Source organism: Sorex araneus, chromosome 1 (genome assembly GCF_027595985.1).
Source record: "Sorex araneus isolate mSorAra2 chromosome 1, mSorAra2.pri, whole genome shotgun sequence".
In the NCBI taxonomy this organism is placed as follows: domain Eukaryota; kingdom Metazoa; phylum Chordata; class Mammalia; order Eulipotyphla; family Soricidae; genus Sorex; species Sorex araneus.
This window is the reverse complement of record NC_073302.1, coordinates 382,852,643-382,876,042: the sequence shown is the minus strand read 5'-3', so window position 1 is coordinate 382,876,042 and position 23,400 is coordinate 382,852,643. Positions and strand designations below refer to the sequence as shown.

The window sequence follows — 23,400 nt, the reverse complement described above, 5'->3', positions numbered from 1 at the left end:
GGGTACTGAAAGAATTGATCAGCTGAATAGATAAAAGAAATAGAAGTACAGAAAAATCTCAACAGAAAAGAGCACAGGGCCCAATCTAAGATCAAAATTAATGAAAAGGAAACTTTTTGAGAAAAAATTATAATGAGGGCATTGGGGTAAAGATGTGTAGCTGATGACATAGCTTAAGATAAATATGGGGAAAATTCAGGATATTTTAATATAGCTTGATTTATATTACTGTAGAGTGAATAAAATTCAATGATTTCAAAGTGTCATTTAAAAGGAAATCCCAGTAGAATATCAATAAAATTATGTAAAATGAGGATATTAAAAGTCATATATTTTTAATGCCTTGACATGCTTTCCACATTTAGAAAGGGCTTAATAAATTCAGACTAAAATATGTCTTTAAAGGGAAATGCACATATATATGTATCCATATTATATCTCTAGTAATGTATATATTTGTTTTATTTTGATACCTAGAGAAAATATTTCATGCCAAGTTTTATGGCTACAGTTTTTTTTATTAAACATTAAATCATATGTTTAATTTCCTATATACAATTGTTCTAGTATTTCATTATTCTCTGAGAAGTATGTGATCATCTCACCTCTTGCACTCTTAATTTCTATCTTTTGTTGAAGTAGGTTTGCTTGGGAGACAGAATTTTTTTTCTTAGGGCTTTAAAATACAGTGACTTGGAGGAACATTTCAGAGGAAAAATAAAGGGTTTGACTTAGTAATTAGAAGACAGGATGAAGGAAAGTGGTTAAATGATAGTATACTTGCTAAGGCAGGAAAGAGGAGAATGGGGGTTTGTGGAGGACTAATGAAGAACATGGGTTCTGCTTGCGGCTAGCTGAATTTGATGCGGCTATGGCATATTCAGATGGAAGTGTCCAGTAGGGAGTAGGATATAATCTGGTGCTCAGGAAAGGAGTTCATGCAGGGACAACACATGATAGGGATGTCAATATACCATTGGCTGTTGAGTCAGGTAGATGGTAGATGGTATATGAGATTGTAGAGTGTACAGGTTCTCAGCTTTTTAAAAATCTGTGAAACATAACCATTCCCCATCTGTCAAACATGTTCTATACTATGTTTATAATATATAAATGATCTTCATTCTCCATAATATCTTACTATGGTATAAAGTTAATCAAATATATGCCCCTACCCACTCAATAGATATTAAAGAGTATTTAATATCCCACCCTTCCTGAGAGTTAGAAGACAGGGAAGATAGGATGGAGGACAGACTCTTTAAAAAATGCTGATATTTATGGAACCAGGTGGAGAAATAGTCCTCTCTTGAAGACCTGGCATGAATGATTAAAACATTGAACTCTATCAATAGGACTTGCCTATTAAAAGGCGAGCTTGTTAGTCTGTAATGAATCTGAAATTGATAGCTATTCAGGGATATTTTTAATCAAGAAGATGGGGGTGGGAGAGGAAAAGGCCCTTCTTAGAACAGCATTAACGGGTGGGAGGAACAGCCTGAATTTAGTATCAGACAATCCAACTCTATTTATAAGGGTCCTGCAATCGCTAATAAGATAACTTTGGTCATATTGCTCAAGCTCTTTGTTTGACTTAGTATGCCTTCACTGAAATGAAGTTAAAGCTACCTGCCCTACAACAGTTAGAAGGAAAATTAACATGAGATCTTGGGCAAGATAAGGTCATTTATTGAAGACTCTTCCCACTGGATCCCATCCCACCTGTCCTATAAAAAAAGGCCTTAGCCTGTATGAGTTTTGTTTTCATTTCTATACATGCATGAAAGGTCTCTTGGGTGAACCCAATAATCCAAACCATTGTTGTCAGCTCTCCAATGGTTATATGGGGTCATATGGACTAATAATTATGAGGTCCTATGTATAGTGGGATCATATGTTGAGGGTGATTACTCCCTTTTATCCAAAGGAATAAAATTGTCTTCCTGAGTTTGGGATGCAGCTGAAGGATTAGAAGTCCAATGTGGATTTTCAATGAATGGATCCTAGGCATCTTGCAGTACTTATTCAGGATGGTATTATTGTGAAGACATCTAATATTGCCTGCCACACACTAGATTTTCATATCAGACAATTTTTCCTTTACTCTTCCCTTCTTGCAAGTCTCTTTTCATTGAATCTATAAAGTCAAAACTCTTCAGAATTATATTCTTGGTCATGTGGTTAAAAACCTGCTCAAAAGATAAAAATCTGTGTTGCTCTTGTACATTACCATTAATCACTGTGCCTGCTTTAGAATCCTATATCCATTTCTGTCAGTCTAGCATTTATCAAGCTGTAGGTAAACATCTTCTATCTTTCTCTACATTGTTCTGTGAATTCCCTGAGTGCATAGACATGGATTTTCATTCCTTGTTATTATTCTGGAGTCTTTTAAGTATTTCATCTTTTAATCTTTTAATTAAAGCTCAGGTGACATGGATAGAATAGTGTGAATATTTAGATTGATGTACAAAATCACTGCAGCCCACTATCACCAAATATTCCACATTCTTTTATTCCATATTCAACTGTTCCCCTAGTGCCTATCTCAGCCTGACCTAGAATACATGTCAAATAAATAGTGTAGAAATGAATGAACAATGAATAGATAAAGGAAGCCATCATACTGTCAGTGTTGGGGGCAGGAGGAAAAGTATAAGTTTAGGTGGCATTCTTCTCATCATATGCTTTCCCCTCAACTTCTAGGAAGGATTTGCTGCCTATGTAGTTGCTTAATCCATTATCAGTATCTGTGAGGTCTGATTTGTATTGTTAAATAACAGAGAGAAAAAGACAAATGGGCTTTAAAATACATTGCCCTACCCCCTACACTATAGAACTGAGAAGGATAGGGAAATAGGGGAGGGGTTAAGAAGAGGAAGTGAATCAATACATAAGAGTAATCCTAATTTTGTGATCAATATTTTTCACTGAACATTTCCTCAAGGAGCTGGTTGGAGAGTGATGGGGGGGAAAGAGCCTTTATTCTGAAGTAAAAAGTTAATGTAAAATAAAAAGTCATTGACACTTGTTCATTTCTCTTGTTTAAAAAAATATCACCTCAGGGGCCTGAGCGATAGCACAGCTGGTAGGGCGTTTGCCTTGCACGCGGCTGACCCGGGTTCGATCCTCAGCATCCCATATGGTCCCCCAAGCACTGCCAGGAGTAATTCCTGAGTGCAAAGCCAGAAGTAACCCCTGAGCATTGCTGGGTGTGACCCAAAAAACAAAAAAATATATATATGTCACCTCCATGTGACCATTTCTATCAGAGTTGACAGAACACATCTCCACTATGATTCCTGACATGGGCCGTGGCTCTTGTTTCTCCCTTACTTTCAGATTCAAGTTCCTTATGCATCTAATTCAACAACGGACGCATAAAAATGTTGCATTGAAATAGCATCTAGGATTCTTATTAAAAAACAATTCCTATATGTAAGGGTAAAACACAAATGTAATATTTTTCCAAGCATAACCCCCTCATTACTTTTTAGGATGTATACTCACGGTAAGTCCTATGTCTCCTTTTGGTCCTTGTAACCCCTACTTTGCGGGAGAAGAGTGACAGTCAATATAAGTAGAAACCGGAAAATGTATAAAATTATAGAAACACTTTAGAAAGACTTCTTGCCTGTGTTCCTGGAGATCCAGGATCTCCAATTTCCCCTTTATCACCTTTCTTTCCCACATCACCTCGTTCTCCATGTTCTCCCTTTATAATATAAAAAAAAATCATTTAGAATGTAATGTTAAAGCCAAATAAGAAAAATTCTAAAGCTTGGTTTATTTGCAATTGGCCACTTTTCCAGAAGACCTGTTGTTCTTGTTAATAAAAATATGTTATGGGGGATGGGAGGTTAAAGGGCATTTTACTTATATCCTCTTAGTCCATAATTTAATTCATGAATTCAAAATAAACCAATGCTCTTGAGAAGAGATCTGGTGAGACTATGGGGTCAGATTATGGCATTCAAGAAGCACAGTTAATCAATAATATAATGCCTGAGTTATCTGGTATCTTCCAAGTATCCAAGTAGTATGCCTAAGGAATTATTCTTTTATCAGCTGATATTTAAGTATTAAGATAATAAGACTTTATAAAGTAAACATGTTTGCAGTTAGAAAAAGAAATGCACATCTATTTTCAAATAGACTCATTTTTCCCTGAAAAGTATTATAAGGAGAATTGTAAGGAGAATGATGGCATGTGAGACCCCTTCCAAAGTTCAAACCTAACTGTTGAAATCGTGAGCCTGTCATTTCTCTGAGGTACTGAAAACCTTACCTTCTGGCCTGGGAGGCCACGGCCCATCATGCCTTTCACTCCTGGAAAGCCTTGAGGGCCTTGTTCCCCCTGAATGAGAAAGCAATGTTTGTGTTAATTTTCCAAAATAACTGAGAATTTTTTTTGGTCAGAAACCCACTTGCAATTTCTAGAACTGCATATAGCATTCTTTAAATTTTGGGGGAGAAATTCAACATGGACTCAATATTTTACAGATTACTGAACCAGGGTTAGAAATGAGGAATTTGATGTATTGTATGTGCCTAAATATTCCCATATTGCTGATTTCAAACAGTGAATAGGTTACCAACTAATTCAGAAATAATAAACAACTGTAGTATTAATGTTTATTTTTTTAGCATCACCTACATTTTCCTATAATTCTGGTATATTAGAGGCATGTATTATCTTAATAATAGTATAAAAAGGAATATGAGTATCTCTCCCCAACTAATATCAAGGATTTATTTATGTAATTCACCATACACTGTTAGGTTAATCCCTGATAATTTGCAGCAGCATGAATCTATTTATTTAAATTTAACCCTCCCTTAATTTAGAAAATGTGTAAATTTTTATTTCAGGATATTTTTAAACTTTCTGTATTATCTCTTAATGTTATCTCCGTCCAGGAACAAAATATGTTTTAAAGGTTTTCTTGATGTTGAGAATAATAACTAGTGAGTACACAGTCATAGTATTGGTACTTCTCGGCCCCTATATTACTCTATGTAATCCTAGATAATTTTGTGAGGAAGGTTTAAAGGGTGATGGGCTCCTGGGATTTGATTTGCTTATTTTAAATTTTTTTCTCAAAGATATCCTGACCACATTTAGTAAACACTGGTATGTTTGATAGAATCCTCAGGCTAACTAAATGGGAATCAAGTCTGGGGGTGGGTAATGCTCATGCATTTTTCCATAAGTTTGTTAAGGCTTGACAGTCACCTATCCAGATGTAGGACAGGTTTTGGAAGACACTGTTGGAAGAAGATCACAGAAACTTGTTGAAGACCATATCTACCTAGCCGCTAATTTGTATCTTAAACTTCATAATTATTTACTTGAAAATTATTTGGGTACATATGCTTAGTGTTAGTTTGTTCATTTTCTTTGCTGACCAGCACTCCATTAAACAGGTTAATTATGGTTTACCACAGTCCCAGTGATGGGCATTTAGGTTACCATTTTACTATTACAAATAATTCTTTGATGAATACTCATATATTTGTGCACATATTTCTCAGATGAAAGCCTTTCATTGAAATTAACTTCATATAAAAAAGTACAAAATAAAACAAATTGCAAGTGTACATTATCTAGTTGACATGAGTGCCCAGTTCCTTTTGCCCACACCCTTAGCCCCTTACAAATGAGCCAGCTTGCTGAATTCTAAGGCCCTTTTCATCATTGCCTGTGTTGCATTTCTAAATTGATACAGAAATCAGGATACAGTTTTTCCTCCTCAATTCTCTGCGCTAGAGGGTTTAGAACAAGTTCCTTACAATGGTCAGACTGCAGAGAGATCCCTCACTGGAAGTGTCTTCACCCGAGACCCCCCCTTTGTTTTTCCTACAGTGCCCTGGACCTGGGAGGCAGGGAGGCACAGGGGTAGTGGTTTATCTTTTTTTTTTTTGAGGTAAGCACAATGCTACAGCATAGAGGGCCCAGAGAGAAGGAATAGGCAGTATTATAAAGAAGCCTCTCAAGTCTATTCAAGGAGACTCACCAGTGAACAGAGTTTCCCCTCTATTAATTGCTTACTTGGTTAGAGGAGGAAGAAAGGCAGTGATCACTGGTATTGAATTAGTTTACAGTCAAGAGAAAATAGGGGAGGGGCTGGAGCGATGGCACAGCGGGTAGGGTGTTTTCCTTGTACATGGCTGACCCTGGTTCGATTCCCAGAATTTTGTGTAGTCCCCTGAGCATCGCCAGGAGTAATTCCTGAGTGCAGAACCAGGAGTAACCCCTGAGCATAGCCGGGTGTGACCCAAAAAGCAAAAAAAAAGAACAATAAAGAGAAAATGGGGGCTTTGGAGGGGGAGGGGCTAGGGAAGTGTCAGGGGTGTTCATGGCTTAATCCTGGCTCTATGTGCAGAGATCACTCCTGGAAGGGCCTGGGGGGCTATATGTGCTGCTAGGGATCCCAGATATACTGCAATTAAGGCAAGTGCCCTGCCCACTATACTATGCTCCAGGTCATCAAGAGAAAATAGCTTTGTTTCTGTTTATTTGTTTTATCCTGAGTAGGACATCCTATGGTATTGAGAGCCCCAGAAAACTGAGAAGGGCTTGGTGCCAATTCAACAACCCCAAACAGTAGACAAGCAACATTTGACTTCCAAGTAAAAGAGAGAGAGAGAAAAAGAGAGAGAGAGAGAAAGAGAAAGAGAGAGAGAAAGAGAGAGAGAGAAGAGAAAAATTCTGTTGCTTCCAAGGATTGTGCTCCTAATACAGTTATCATGAAGAAGTAAAGGAATGTGTGGACATAGATCAATCTCAATACTGAAAAACAGTCTCTTAATGGGGACTCCTGCAGTCTCAGTTGGAACACAGGGGATAGAGGGGCCTGTCTATATGCAGACTATGTGTCCCGTTAGAGTGTGGAAGAAACATCAAAAACTTTCTGCCTAGGATTCTGCCACTTTCCATTCTAATTAAAAAGAAAATAATGATCAAAAAGTTATCCTCTTAAGAATGGTGCATTAGTAAATGACACTTGGTGTATATTTTCTAAGACAACTCTGTAAAGATGATTGTCGGCAGCATTATTCGACTAGGTTCCAGGTGCTTGAAAAGATAGTTTTGGCTTGTCAGGGAGATTTTTGAGAGCACTGGGATGTTAATTGGAAGTCTAAGGGTTCTGAACTAGGTATAAGCAAGAGTAAATGTCTGAGGGAGAACAGTATAAGGAAATCTATGATTGGTTTTGTTCCAATTCCAGAGGACAGGACAGTAAGAGAGAGAGATGTGGTGAACAATGGCACTGAATGGTCCTTGGCATTATCTATTTAGACAAAGTGGGTTCAGAAAGAACTAGATACTTTATGGACATATATTCATAATGATTGTTTTCTTTTACTATCTTTCTGGTTTTTATGGCAGTTAATATAGAAGGTGTTCAATAAATGAGCATGATTCGCTATCTCTAAGAAATAGCACATTCCCAGCAAAGTTAAAAGCTATTTATTGTAGCTCCTGGTACTAGCCTGAGGGTAAAACCTCAGAGGAGTCAATTATGTTTAAGCTCCATGTACGGGAATGCATTTTGCTTTACTTTATAATACAGATTTTTCATATATAATTGTTAACACTGCAGCCATTCCAGGCAGCTGGGTTTTTCCTATAACAAAAGGTGGCGTGCTTTTTTTCTTTTAATCATCAATTTTCCTTCAAAATACATGAAGGCTCCCTCTCTTTTTCCAATGTGGCTAGAAACCTTCAGCAAGTCAGTCCATGCCTTAGCTTGGCAGGGGTGAATGTTTGCTATCCAATCAGGTTTTTCCCCCCCCTCAGGAAAATGATAATGATTTCAAAAGAAACTACAGGAAAGAACCTGTCTATCTGAAGTATAATTATATACTAATTCAATCCTTGCTTCTTCTTAAAATTTAAAAAATGTAATCATTATAGTTTAGATCACGTGCTTATAAAAATGTTAGCATTTGTAGTTTTGATGTGTCCAGTCACCTTACCACCACCAATGTGCCCAAGGTCCTCCACTGCCATCCTGATGCTGTGCTTCTTCTGGTTGCCATCATATTTCTTCCCCACCCTCTCTCCCTTACACCCAGCTTCTTTCCAGCTTCTTCTTCTTTTTTTCTTTTTGGGTCACATCAGGCAATGCACAGGGGTTACACCTGGCTCTGTACTCAGGAATTACTCCTGGCGGTACTCAGGGGACCATATGGGATGCTGGAAACCAAACCCGGGTCAGCCATGTGCAAGGCAAACGCCCTACCCACTGTGCTATCACTCCAGCCCCAGCTTCTTAACCATGACATCTTACCCTCAGATCTGGCCTGCTGAAGTTTCAATTTTTCAGTTGATTTTTTTTTTAGCTTCTGAGAGAGGTTTCTAAGGATAATGCATAGCTACCTGAATATTCTGATAATATTTTTTTCTTCATTAACTGATGACATGAAAAAACAGTTCTCCTTTTCAAGTATTTTGTCAGTAAGATAATAGTAAAGAGAATGATGAAATTTGTAGAGGATCCAACATAGCAAACATCTTAGATGGTTGCTGAAAACTAGAGAAAGCTGTTTTGAATCTTAGAGGCAATTATGACATACTAACTAATATGCCAGTGAAATGATATATTTATCTTCTCTGAATCCCTCACAGAGCTGTGGCTACAACTGACTCATTTGGAAAGCATGACCGTAGGAAAACATAGGTTCCTACATGGAGAGCAAGGACATGTACATTTACTTACCTCCTGCCTATGCCAGATATCATATCAATTGGTAAGAAAAAGTCTTAACCAACTGAAAAGGCCCGGTGTGGTCAGTATAAAAGAAACGAGCCCTTGAGAGCATGGGAAATCTGTATCGACTCTAGGGTCCTTCTTGGGAGAGTTACTAGCATTCAAAAGACAGAGCAAGAATCCAGAAGCTTCTCTAGTGACCATGACCATGAGGAGTGAGTAGCAATAGCCCAGGGAAAGGCATAAAGCTGCGGTGGAACAGAATCCTAAGTTTCTGGGAGAAGGACTTCAAGTCACCTTTAGGTCAGAGAGAATGTCCTATAGCAGCTGGGGAAGGAAACAATAAAATTTCCAGTAATGAATCTTGGGCCACTGATCTTGAACGATGTCCAGCTGTTTGTGGAGGATAGAAAAATATCCAGACTCTTGGGGGTTTCTTAGTCATTTAGTTGAATCAGAAGAACTATAAATCAAAAGGGTACATTTTACAGTTTATAATTTTTTATCAAGAATTGGAAAGTTTTCTTTTACAAATTAGGAGGAACTAGGGAACACCTGGATATATGGTTTATAGATTAAATAGGAGTGTGTCAATGATAATTTCTGATCTTTTAATTTTACTGTTAGATGAATGTACTACTATATAAAATGCTATAAAGTATTTGTGGACAAAGGAAGAATTTATACAACTTGATCGCAAGTGTTTCATAAAAATAACTTGTTTATATGCCCACATATAGATACACACAAAAACTTTGATAAAGCAAATATGGTAGTGGTAACATTTAAGGAATCTGGGTGAAGAGTATGTGGGAATTAACTCTTTGAATAATACTTGCAACATTTTGTAAGTCTGAATGAAGTCAGTTTGAAATGAAAGTTAAAATAATGTCCAGGGGCCGGAGCGATAGCACATCGGGTAGGGCATTTGCCTTGCACGCGGCCGACCTGGGTTCGATTCCCAGCATCCCATATGGTCCCCCAAGCACAGCCAGGAGTAATTCTTGGGTAACCCCTCTACATCATCGGGTGTGACTCAAAAAGCTTTAAAAAAGTCTAAAGTGAATGAATTAATATACGTTTCTAGGTGTTGACCTAGCAATGCTGTAGATGCTAATGCATGCTTTACCCAAAGTACGGGTAGCTAAATCTAAAAGTAGACCAAGTGATCAAAAGCAAAACCAGAATTGTGGCTTTCCACCAATTGGAGACAATCTCAGCTCTTGAATCCAGGTGACATACACTGTTACTGAAACCTCTTACTACAGGAATTATATTCATACCAACCTCAGTTTAACCTTGTAAGCCAGCAGGAGCTTTGTTATGCTTGGATATAGTCAGTTTATAAGCTTTGCTCTGGTTATCTACCAATGTAATGAGATAATTTTCTGCATCGTGATCATATAAACGCTGATAGAGAAAATAGGTTCCAGCCCAGGACAGTCTGAAAGGGAATCCTTAACCACTATTTTCCTTCTTGTTTCAATTAATGCCTCCCAAGTTTGCTCTATCACTTCACAGGTGATAATAGAGAAAATTATTCAGAATACAAATATTTCTATTTTAGGTTTTAAAAACATATACTAGAAAGTCTACTATAAAGAATAAAAAATTTTGGTTGTTCTGGGATATAAGAAATGTTAAATTCCTTGGTCTGAAATTTTAAGAGAAAAGCCAAACCATGATATGTGAATATGGCCCAAATACAATTCGGTGAAGACACTTCAGTATCTTATATTTTAACTTTACATCCTTTTCATTCACTGCTTTAGTACCTTTTTGTATTTTTTGAAAACAAAAATAGGCCTAAATCCAATAATTATAAATGGATCTAATCTGCACTATTTTCAACTCAACTGAAGGGTGAGTGTCCTACTGTGCCCCCTTGAAGATTTGTAAATCTGTTTGAGAAATTGCAGAGACCTAATAACAGACTGAAAACAAGGAAATCTCTGGAACCTTTAGTCACTAGTCAGATTAATTTTAAGTTGAGCATACTAGACATAGAAACTATGCATGGAGGAAGAATTTTACATATGGAATTTACTTTACTAGATACAGTTATATATAGCTATGGACTGGAGCGATAGCAGGTAGGGTGTTTGCACCGCAGATAGGTTGTTTGCCTTGCACATGGCGGACCCGGGTTCGACTCCTCCATCCTTCTGCCGGAGAGCCCGGCAAGTTACCGATAGTATCCTGCCCACATGGCAGAGCCTGGCAAGCTACCCATGGTGTATTCAATATGCCAAAAACAGTAAGAACAAGTCTCACAATGAAGACATTACTGGTGCCCACTGGAGCAAATTAATGAAAAACGGGATGACAGTGTCACAGTGGATACAGTTATATGAACAAACTAAAATTCTGAACCCAATACTTTGTTGTGGCCACCCAAAAATTCTAGAAATAAAGAAAAGTCTATATCTTTCATTTGTTTTCCCTCCCTTTTGATAGTGATCAGATTATTGATAACTAGGACCTAAAGAAATGGTAAAAATGAAGATGGGTAGTAAAAGCATATTCAAGTTACCTTCTCCAGATTTAATAAAGAAGCCAGTATTATATAAGATGCTGACTCATTGGGTTAATGGTAGATAGCAAAATGCAGTGACCTCCTTAAATGGTCAACTAGTATTTGACCTAGAATCCAGAAACCACTCTATATTAGAAAGCATTATTTTTGTAAGCTCTGTGACAGCTATGTTATTATGACAGCTTGTTCACTTTAGGAGGAAAATGACACTTTCCCCTACTGGCTTATGGAATACATAATAATTTATATGAAGGTAGAAGGTGCTTTTCCAGAGACTACTACAACAACCCACTAGTTCAGTATTTTGGCATTATATCTCCTTTCCCTAAAGTTCTGATTATTCAAACTTCCTGTTTTAACTAGCAACTATCACAAGGCAAACGTGTGCCTACATGCAAAGGAGTGAGCTAGATACAAATAAAGTGAGACACAATCTTATTAAATGTTTATCATAATCATTGCAGCAAGTATTTTAGTGTTAAAACTAGGGCTTTTGCAATTCTACCATGTCACCTCAAATTATATCTGACTTCCCAGCAATACTGAATAGTAATTCTCTTTTCCAATGCAAATCTAACAGTTCCTCCAAACAGAGGCTCTGCTGATTTTTATTCCTCAGTTCTATCTTGTTATAGAGGTAGAAGTCAGGTAGTTACTCCAATTCTTTCTAACTGGTCATCAAGTGCTTCCAGTTTCTTAAAATCTTATCTATTGTAGAATTGAATTCCTTTAAGTTAATGCCCCATTTTGATGTTAACATTCTCTAATGGGGACAAAGACAGCCTAATGTTTGCTCAATAAAGATTCCATTTGATTAGGAATAGAATCAACGACTGAGTTACCTGTTATTGGGCAGGCCTTTTGTTGAAATGTAGCCCAGCTCACCTGGTACCTGACCAGAATATGGTACCAAAGGGCTTAATGGAACAACAACATGGCTTCATTATACTTGATTTTCATTCAAATAGTGATCTAGTTCCATTATGTCCTTTAAGAAACTGGAAAATTATGTACTTTTTATGGTTCAAGACTGATTTTGAGTCATTCTATAAACATCTTAAAACCTGCACCATTTTTTCCTCTTTCATTCTCTACATGCCCTTTAATTTAAGGCCCCGCTTTTTTTTTTCAACAGTTCAAGAACTATCAGACATGTCCAGCAACAGTTTTCAAAATAGCTCCCATGGAAACATCCATTAGTCAGACCAAGATGCTGCTGGCATTAATTTTGAAGGCTATATTTATTTCCTATTGTTCCTGCAATGAATTAGTACAAATTTGGTGACATAACATAAATTTACTCTCTTAGAGTTCTGGAAGTCAGATTATCAAAATCAGTTTTTTACTGAGCTAAAGTCTAGGTCTAAATTGGTCTGGTTTCTTCAGTCACACTGGGATGAGCATCTGTTTCCTTGACTCTTTCCATCTGTTTTCTTAACTCTTTCAACCTCTAATTGTCCTGTGTTTAATTCTGTCCTCCATCTTCTTCCACTCTACCATTCTCTTTCAACCATTGCCTATGCTATAGTCTAATCTAATCTAATCTAATCCTTTCTTATATGGACACTTTGATTATATTAGAACCTACCCAAATAATCCGAATAACTGCATGGTACATTATAAGGTAATATTCACAAATTCTTAGAATTGGATCATAAACACTTGAAAAGTCATTATTCAGCCCACCAAAATGACTTTTCCCCTATTAAAGTCAAAAGTAATTTGACTTTTAGTCTTTATTAAATTCATCTTAATACACTTCAGTTTGACAGATTCATGAAGATACGTATATGCAGATTAAACTGAATTTATACTTTAGAGGAATTGTATCAGACCTTGAAATATAGTAATCAGAAGCCTGTATTTCAAGGATAGGTGATTTAATACTTCTATCTGAATTTTCTTCAGGGACGATTGCAAAAATTTATCCTTAGAGTGATAAGGGAGATTCAAGATATGTAGTATCTAGAAAGCTACAAGTTAGTTACTCCTGAGTGAATAGGTTTTAAGGACCAGGTTAATCTACCAAATACCTTTGACAGAGCATCTTAATTCTAGCCCTCATTTAGAACAGGTTTTTACTGCCCTCATTATTTAATGAAGAATCTTTTCATCTAATCTGGCTGACAGGTTAATTTGTCCCTTTGTGAGAATATGTAGTATTTGTCTTTAGTGATCAAAATGCTTAAAAAGATACATCTTGGAACTTGGAACAACCTTTCAGTGCATGTTTTAAGCTTGCATAACATAGAATCCTTTCTGAAACGTGCTTATTATAAAACATGCCATTTGATAACACAGTTGTCTAGGAGGACAGGTAACTCCTACTGACTTTCAATCTCCAGAATCGACTGACAGTCATCAGAAACAAATCTGACAATTGGCAAAGGACCAAACTGGTTTAGCTCAGCTCACAACAGTCACAATGAAATGTCTTCAGCTTGGGCATATTTTTCCCATACTCATTCTCTTAAACATTTAGTTGCTCTTTCCGTTTGTCTGTTTTATCTACTAGCAGAAAGAAACAAGAGGAAGTGAACAAGAAGCACATGAATATTTGCATATAATTTCAGCAACAACTGAGCCACTCAACTCAATTGTTTTATAATTTATGGATAAATCATGGATAAATGTGATGTCACTCTGAGGATTTTTTTTTTTTATCAGATTCATAGAAGTTTAGTCCCATATATTTGTTTTCTTTGGGAACCACACCCAGTAGTACTCAGAGGTAGCTCCTGGAAGTGCTAAGGGGCTACTTACATTTTTTAAAAATATTTTTTAGTGATTTTGTTTAATGTCTTTTAAAAAATAAATTGTTCTTAATACAAATGCTAGAATTAAAAACAATGTTAGTCACAGTACAAGGAGCAAAATAGTTTCAAGAAGTTTTCTGATCTGAATTCAGTTGCATAGATTAGCTTGTCCTATATACTCCTTTCTAAATACCTTCTGTAAATCTTGCCAAATTTCATAAATATCTTGCATGGAATTTAAATATTCATGCAGAACCAATGTATATATACTAACAGGGATGATGGCAGTTATCTCAGTTGGAGAGGCAGGGGATTTTGGAATTTTCCCTAGGTTGGTCATGTGAATTGTGCTATCCTGTTCTGTTCTCTTATTTCCAGTGGTTTGTATCATCAGAGTTCTCATCTTCAAAGTTAATTTTCAGTTGCCCTTTGCCCTAAGGGTAGATAGATGTCTATAACAGTCTCTTACTTTCATTATTCTAAATAACTTCTTCATACCAGAGCCCTGGGCATCACCCTATAAGGATAATCTACAATTTGCTGATCCCTGGTACTTATTCCAGTCTCTAAACTCCAGGTCAATCCTTATATATATATATTTCTAGAACTTTCCATTTCTTGCCACTTCAGAACCAAAGCCATGTGTCACAAAAATCCTACTCCCACTTTCCTTTCTGGCTTTTTCTTTTTTTATTTACCCCAGCCCCTAAGTCTTCCAGAATTGGAAATCTCTTTGTGTTATTACCTTCAATATGCTCCTTAACCATACTCAATTCATTTATGAGCAAGTCTCAGCTACCAAGCACATAAAAGTTTTCCTTAAGCCTCTCTCACACCAGCCAAGGGTAAGAGCCCCATTCTTACAAGTATCTCCTAATAATTTTGGATGATCACATCCAATTTCTCTCACTTATCCCCAACTTCCAAAGAAGAATTTGCTCTTGTGTTACTTTCTACGTTCTAAAGGGCCTATTACAGGACATGGTCTATGGTACATATGGTAGAGAGAGGAGATGTGAGTACTGGCCATCTTTTAGTAGAAGCTACCTAGAGAGCACAGCCTCTAAACTCCCTTAATTGAGCCTTGTGCACACACACTTCTACCCCAACTCCCATGGGTACCTAGGTATCTTTCAGGCCAATACCAGGGATATTTTATAATATATTTTGGAGGACCAAGGTAGAAATGAAATCATAAAATAAAGATTCACAGTAAAGTGTTCATTGAGGGTGTTCGAGCATTGTTTAACTGAGACTTAAACCTGAAAGCTTTGTAACTTTCCACATGGTGATTCAATTAAAAAAATTAAAAAAATAAAGTGTCCATTGAAATTTCCCAGCTGAGATAAGGCTGAGTCATATGATGAGGAGTCTTTATGCCCAGCAAAGTAGCATCAGCAGGAGCCAGTCCATTGGACTATCACTCAAAGCCAGTGCTCACCCAGCAATATTAGCATTACCTAGAAACCTGCTGGACATGAAGTTCTTGGGCAATACATATCCAATGAATCAGTAATTTGGGGTTCTCAAGCCCAATGCTAAGTTTCAGGTCTACTTTGTAATGAGCTCCTGTAGCACTGGTCTTGGATGTAATTGAACAAAGTAGATAAGGGATTCAGCATGAGAGAAGTACTGTGACTCATTTCAGAGGTTTTCTGCTGCTTACACAAGCCACTTCAGCAGTGCTGCAAGGGTTCAAGGACAGTGGGGACTACTACTTGTATAGCTACAGTTGCCTCTACAGCAGCTAACGTGGAACTTCCCTCATACCACTGTGGAACTTCCCTCATACCACTCTGTCATTGATAAAGTGGTTTTCAAATTTTGGTGTGTATCAGACATCTCCTAAGAAACTTTCAAACAAGGGATTGTCCCTCAGAATTGGTTGTTCATTCATTAGGGACACGTGGGATCAAAAAAGTGATGATTCCTAACAAGTTCCTTGGTGATGCTGATATTGATAATTGGGACCTGGCTTTGAGTGGTAATCTGATGAATAGGCTGCAGCCTCCTTGTCTAAATTCCTTGGAATAGAAGTAAAAAAGAAAGAAATGAAAAGACCAAACACTATTCATAAAACATCAACTTAGAAATCCTAAATATACCAGGCATGTCAACCATTCATTCTTGGCTATGTAACCTGGACAAAAGGAAGACTCTAACTAGAGTTAAGTAGACTCTCTGTTTCGTAAACTTCAGAAACACTAAAGGGCAATGTATGGTGAGTTACTTCTATTAAGATGAACAGAAAAATATAATCGGAAGTTTTATACATAAGCAGAAGGTAGTGGCTACAGTTATCAAAATGAATGTGTCTTCATTGTCACACTTTAAGCTGTGAAGGCTGATAAAAATGATGCTTACTTTATAGCAACACCATATGATTCTGGTGAAAGGGAAGCCGGTTGAGATTTTATATTACAAATCTAATTTGATCAAAAAGGCTATTTCAGTGTGACAGTTCATCCAGTCTTCACTGCAGTCTGAATTGTTTCCTGTCTGAAAGTTCGATGTGATCTCTTATGTGGAGCACATCAGAGCCAGTAGTGGATCTTGAGCTCTTTCATTTACACCAATAACCTCTTATCTACCATAAGCACAGTGCCTGCAGTGCCAGGACTCTTCCAAATTAGGTTCCAGCCATCCTGCATTATCCATCTCATGTGAAAATTCTACAGGCAGCACTGACATTAAAAAGTCATATGGAAACATTTCTTTGAACACAACATATTTTATTTTGTCTTGGGGTCACCCTGGGCACTATACAGGGCTTATGTCTGTCTTTGTATTCAGGTATCATCCCTGGCTGGCTTGAGGGACTGTATGTGGTGCTGGGGATCTAACCCAATTAGTCATGTGCAAAGAGCGCCCCACCTGCTGACCTATTATACTGGCCCAAATAAAGAGTTTAAAATCAAAGTACAGGATAGAAGGGCCACATGTGATGGTGGTACTCATTGGATGGAACCTAGGGCCCAGAGTTTGCTGTACCACTTGAGTTGTCTCCAGTGTTTTCCTCTCCCACCCACTCTGTTGTTAATTTCTTTCTCTAAAACTTAAAAAAAATCATTTACCCTTCCATTCCCTTTCCTTTGTTATAGTTGTTACAATGATTGGCGGGGGGGGGGGGGGGGGTCACAGCCCTAGCTGCAGTGTTTGCTAGGGTTATTGTCCCTTAGTTCTGCTGCTCACACGCATTCTGGATATAGGGCTAACTGGGATTGTGGTAGTGCTCATGCATGTGCTTGCCAGGGGGTTCTATCCTGACTATGTACATGGTCTTGTTAGTCACAGTGTTCTCTGTGGGTTGTACCCTTTAGTTGTGAAGCTTAGACATGTGGCTAGGGGGCAACCAGAAATCACTTGTAGTGCTTTCTGACATCAGAGACAGCCGAGCTGCCAGGCTGAAATAGCACAGCTCTTACCCAAGCTCAGTGCCTGCAGATTCATGCATAGTCTTATATTTGCAATGACCACTGATTTAAGTCACTGATTTATCACTTCCCCACCAGCCTCTATTTTTTTTTTTTTTTTTGCTTTTTGGGTCACACCCGGTGATGCACAGGGGTTGCTCCTGGCTCTGCGCTCAGGAATTACTCCTGGCGGTGCTCAGGGGACCATATAGGATGTTGGGAATTGAACCCGGGTCAGCTGCATGCAAGGCAAACACCCTACCTGCTGTGCTATTGTTCCAGCCCCCCCCCCCCAGCCTCTTTTTAAATTGTTATATGGAGATGTGAATAAAGACTGTGCCTCTGTATTATTCCTTGAGTTTTATTTCTTGTCACATAGGATTATAGGTACTGAAAGACACTAGAATTCTATGAACTGATTATTCTCCATAAGGAATTAAAAGCACAAAAAGCAGCAGCAGCAACAGCAACATGCCCTCTCAGAAAATACATTTCACCAGGAAATTCACAACATTAACTCTTCTATGTGCCTCTTTCTGTGCATGCATAGAAATTAAAGAAATAGTATGCATGTAGTGCAAAGAACATTACAATGGCTGAAATAATACTGAGTATACAGATTGGTCAGCAAACACATTTTGGTCTTGTGCTAATAAGGGTTTTACTTGCTTCTATAAAGTGAAATCAGATGCTTCCAATATGCAAGTCAGACATTTTGGCATTTATCTCCTGACAATTTAACTGGAAACTTCGTGCCTGTTGCCTTTGGCATCTAGAACACTATGTTGTAAAGTGTTAGTTCAGTGCAACTAGTAGTTTACCCACACTACATAGAAATAGCCTGGGGTGGGGTGGGGGAAGCTGGAGCAAACTAAATGCAGGTAGGGCATTTAGTTTGCACTCGGCCAACCCAGGTTTGATTCCCAGCATCCCATACAATCCCCTGAATACCGCCAGGGGTAATTCCTGAGGACAGAGCCAGGAGCAACCCCTGTGCATCGCCAGGTGTGACCCAAAAAGGGAAAAAAAAGGAATAGCCTAAGGTGACCAAAATGGAAATCCCTCCCTTTAATTTTCAGAGAACTAGAAATGAATATGCAATGTCCTCATCTACAATTTTGAGACCACAATGATGTAGTTATACATAGCCTAATGCTGAACTTCTCTAGGGCCAAAGATATTTCATTTATGTTCCAATTAATGTCATTTACTTAGGTAATTGAAAACATTACAGACACTGATGCACTTTAGACAGCCTCAGTTTAAAATGGTGTAACCAATGCTCTGAAGTTGGCTTTGAGTTTTCTATCCTAAATGTTATTTGACATTTTGTCTAGGTGGGAGGTTAATTTTTATTTACCCCAAATTTAGTGCTATCATAAACAACATGGAGGATTGCCAGCCTGTGTTTTTATTGCTTAAACAGGACTTGAATATGAGGGTTAATTTGGCAACTCATCCTTATCTTATTGCAATTTCACAATCACCCCTGACTTGTTAACCCTTGCACTGGTTAAGAACTGGACCTGACTTAACCAGTGGTGTATGCAGACCAATACTCTGGCTTCTTTTGCTAAGACATAGCTTTGGGGCATTTCATATCCCTAGTCTATCAAGTAAATATAATCATACTTACCTACTTTAAATCTTACTTTACTGGTTATGAAATGAAATGAGTTAAGTATGTTAAAGGCATAGCAGGAGGCCAATACTCAAAATATTGATATTATTTGCTCTGTAGATACCAGCTCTTCAAAATGCACTCTCTGCAGACAAATTACATTGTAGACATAAGGAAATATATATGTATCAAGTCTTCAAGAACAGTTTTCTTACTATGTGTTGGCGCTCTCAAATTTGTTTAGTACTATTAGAGGCATATATATTTATTTTATATGTATATAAAAGCAAATACATGTTATATTTATATAAAATTACATAGATATATACAAAGTATGTGTGTATTTGTCTGTATATATACAAACTTTGTTTTTTTAAGAGTATAATAATGTTGCAAAAAATAACTTTTCCTCATTTTTTAAGGGTAAAATCTATATCCTCTTTCTTGGGTTTTGCCTCATTTTGCTTAATGCTATGAGGTTTATGTCTTGTAGTTACTTGTTGACTGATTTTGATCTGGGTCTATACAAAAATCAGGAATTTCCTTCAATGACAAACATGCTTGGCATTTGATTAACCTGGAGTTACTTCAGTTGTAATTCACTTAAAGTTACATAAAAGTTTGGCTTATTTTATTATCGGATTATCTTTATGACTGCGTATACCAGAAGTGTCCTTTCCATGGACAGAAAGAATTTTTTTGTATGTTTATACCACATCTTCTTAATCCACTCACCCACCAATGAAATTGTATGTTATTTTTATATCTTGGCTATTGTAAATAGTGCTACAGTAAATACAGGAGCACTATATGAAACAAAGCATCAAAGAAGAGCAAATACTGCTAGACTGAACTTATATATGAGTTAATAGAAATAGTTATATTCATAGAAGCAGAAGTTGAATGGTAGTTGCCTGAGGCTATGTAGAATGGAATATTAGATATTTAGTGGGTATTAAAGATAAATAAGTTCTAGAAATTCACCACTGTGAGTTTCAATAATCTGTTGTACAATTAAGAACTTGCTAATTAGGATCAGAGCAACAGTTTTACCTTGTGTGTGACAGTATTTGCCTTGTATATGGCAGACCCAAGTTAGATCCCTGACATCCCATATGGTCCCCTAAGCATCTCCAGCAGTGATTGCTGAGTGTAACCCCTGAGCATCACCAGGTATGACCCAAAAACAAAAAAAAAAAAAAGAAAGAAAAAATTAGCCAATTAGATCTCATGTGAAATGTTCTTATCACAGTAAAAAAAGTTAATAGCTAAATATAATCAACTTATTTTAAAAATCAAACAATAAATATATTCACATGTATTTCTTTTTTACTAATAATAAATCATCAGTAAATTTATTTTATTTTATTTATTAATTTTTAAGATTTTATTACTGAATCACTTTGAGATAGACCCTTACAAAGCTGTTCATGATTAGGTTTCATTATACAATGTTCCAACACCCATCCCTCCACTAGTGTATATATCCCAGCACTAGTGTCCCAAGTTTTCCTCTCATCATCACCTCCCTACTCCCAGCCTGCCTCTATGGCAGGCACTTTTCTTCACTCTCTCTCTTTCTGGTCCCTTCTCTATCTTACCTACCTTCTACATTACACATGTATTTTTTAGCAAAATGAATAGAATTCATTTTCAAGTGTGAAAAAGGATATAATAGGACCTATAGATAGTATTTTCTATAAAGATATCCCCAACCTCTTCATTTACTGATTTTTCATTGCTTCCAACATAATGATAGAATAATCATTAATATAGTTGACAACCTAAAGATTGATCTTCCTGTATCATACAATGTACATTTAAGGTTGGTATATCTGATAACAAGAAATGTAATAAAACAACATAGAAAGACAAACAGACACCATCTCCTATTAAAAATATAACTTTCTCCATTATGACAATACTGGTTGGAAATGGTCACTCTGAACAAGAGCTGAGTCTTGAAAGCAAGTAAAGAGATATAGATGATAATCTTTCAGCATCTGTATTGCAAACCATAATGTCTAAAATAAGAAAGAAAAATAGAAGAGAGAGAGAAAGAGAGAAGAGAGAGGTGCCTGTCATAAAGGCAACTGGGGTGGGGAGGTGACTTGAAGGGGTGGGAGGGAAACTGGGGCATTGGTGCTAAGAGATTACACTGGTGGAGGGATGAGTGTTGGAACACTATAACTGAAGTGCAATCATGAACAATTTTGTAATGTTCCTATCTCACGGTGATCCAATAAACTAAAAAAGAAAAGAATACCTTTCTAGAAAATTCAGTTATTAAGAAAGTTAACTCAGCTTTTAAACCATGCTTACTTCAAGGATGTTAGTTTACTGGAAACACTGGAGTTAGTTTAACATAAAAGAAATAAACATCTATAAAATGAAATTGTATTCATAAATTTTTATAAGCTTAGACTCATTTCAAAGCAAAATAGAAAAACACATTAAAGGATTAGAAGCAGCAGAAAAATCTGTAGATGGACAGAGTTCAGTTCAATATAAAGAAGAAAAGTCTGCCAATTATAGGTATAGAATAAGCCTTTCAAAACACAGTGCATTGAAAATACTAGCATAAACATAGGAAAATATAATAATATTCTTTGCAGCATTTTTAAAGGTCAACCCAGAGATACTAGCACATGTTCTCATTCAGTCTCAAGAATTTATTTGGGTGGTAAGTGGCAGGGCTGAGCCACATCCAGCAGTGTTCAAGGCTAACTTCTAGTTCTGAGTTCAGTGGTCACTCCTAGAGATTAATGGAGACTGTATGTGGTACTGGGGATCAAAGAGGGTCATTTGTATGCAAGGCAAGTATCTTACCAGCTGCACTATATCTTTGACCCCCGTTTCAATACTATCTCTAGGGGGCTGGTGAGATAGTACAGAGGGCAGAGCGCTTGCCTTGCATTTGGAAAATCTGGGCTTAATCCTGAATATCCAAGAGAGTTCCCTGAACCGTGCTAGGAGTGTTTTCTGAGTACAGAGACAAGAGTAAGCCTTGAGTATTGCTGAGTGTGGTCTAGAAACAAATAAAAAATTTTCAAAAATAAAAATAAAGTTCTCATACCCACATTTAAATTTTAGACAGTGTACTTTTGGATTGTCTTTATTTGGGGGCCATACTCAGCAATTCCCCTGGTGGTACTATGGGGACCATATGAATGTCAGGCAAGTGCCCTTCCCACTGTACTATCTCTTCAACACCATGTAAATTTATTTTTTCTATATCTACATACCCACACCCAATTTCCTATGTTTTTTCTCACCTCAAAAAAAAAGGCAACTCCATTCTGCCACTTGTTCAGGCCAAAAATATGAATCATCCTTGACTCCTTTATTTTATACCACATCCCATCCAAAAATCACAATGCCCCTTCACATTTCTACCACTACCACCCTCAGCTATACCACCATCATATCTCAGCTGCATTTAAAAAAATTTTTTGTTGTTGAATCACAGTGACATACACAATCACACAGTTGTTCACGGCTGGGTTTTAGTCATGTAATGTTCCAACATCCGTCTCTTCACTCTCAGCTTCACTTTACCAATTGCTTTCATTGTAACTCAATGCCCTTTACCCCCACATTCTATTTGCTATGCTATGAGAGCCATTCTTTCAAAACACTATTTATGTCAGGTTTCTCTATGCGAAACCTCACAACCGCTTCTCATCTGACCTCATGGCACATTACATTCCAGTCATCCTGTCATTGATGCCATGCCATCGAGTATGCCAGGAATGGGTGCTTACCTCAATCTCCAATGAAGAAACTTTTCCCCCAAATTTTTTCTACCCACTGTCTGAGCTTCCCCAAGTTTTAACATCCTAATGGAATACCAGACTGCAGCAATAGCACAGTGGGTAGGGTGTTTGCCCTGCACGCAGCCAACATGGGTTTGATTCCTCTGTCCCTCTCAGAGAGCCTGGCAAGCTACTGAGAGTATTCCGCCCGCACAGCAGAGCCTGGCAAGCTACCCATAGCATATTCAATATGCCAAAAACAGTAACAAGTCTCACAATGAAGATGTTACTGGTGCCTGCTTGAATAAAATCTATGAGCAATAGGATGACAGTGACAGTGACAATGGAATACCAAGGTCTCAGGAATGCAAAGTGAAGGACCGAAACCAGTAATTATTATTGTGTTCTGACAAAATAAACAAAAGCAGGTAATAGGATTTTGTAATGAAGTGCTGTGCTGTCAGGTCTTGGGTTCTTTTCATTCATAGTTTGGAAACCACCATCAATGCAGCTGGTTACTCTAGAAAACAATTTGTTTTCTACATTTGCTAAAATTAATAGGATTCTCTTCCAGCTTATGATTTCATCAGCACAGTAAGCAG

General features: G+C 37.3%; 1 protein-coding gene across 4 annotated transcripts in view; it reads right to left on the bottom strand.

Moving 5' to 3' along the window:
• The window catches only part of COL28A1 (collagen type XXVIII alpha 1 chain), a 589,571-nt gene that overhangs the window by 16,868 nt on the left and 549,303 nt on the right, over window positions 1-23,400 (bottom strand). For all 4 annotated transcript variants that reach the window (XM_055137085.1, XM_055137093.1, XM_055137081.1 and 1 more), the window contains exons 28-30: window positions 4,289-4,357; window positions 3,635-3,715; window positions 3,511-3,546 (exon numbers count right to left, since the gene is read on the bottom strand). In XM_055137085.1, the coding sequence (XP_054993060.1) occupies window positions 3,511-3,546; window positions 3,635-3,715; window positions 4,289-4,357 (186 nt within the window). The remainder of the gene's footprint in view (window positions 1-3,510; window positions 3,547-3,634; window positions 3,716-4,288; window positions 4,358-23,400) is intronic.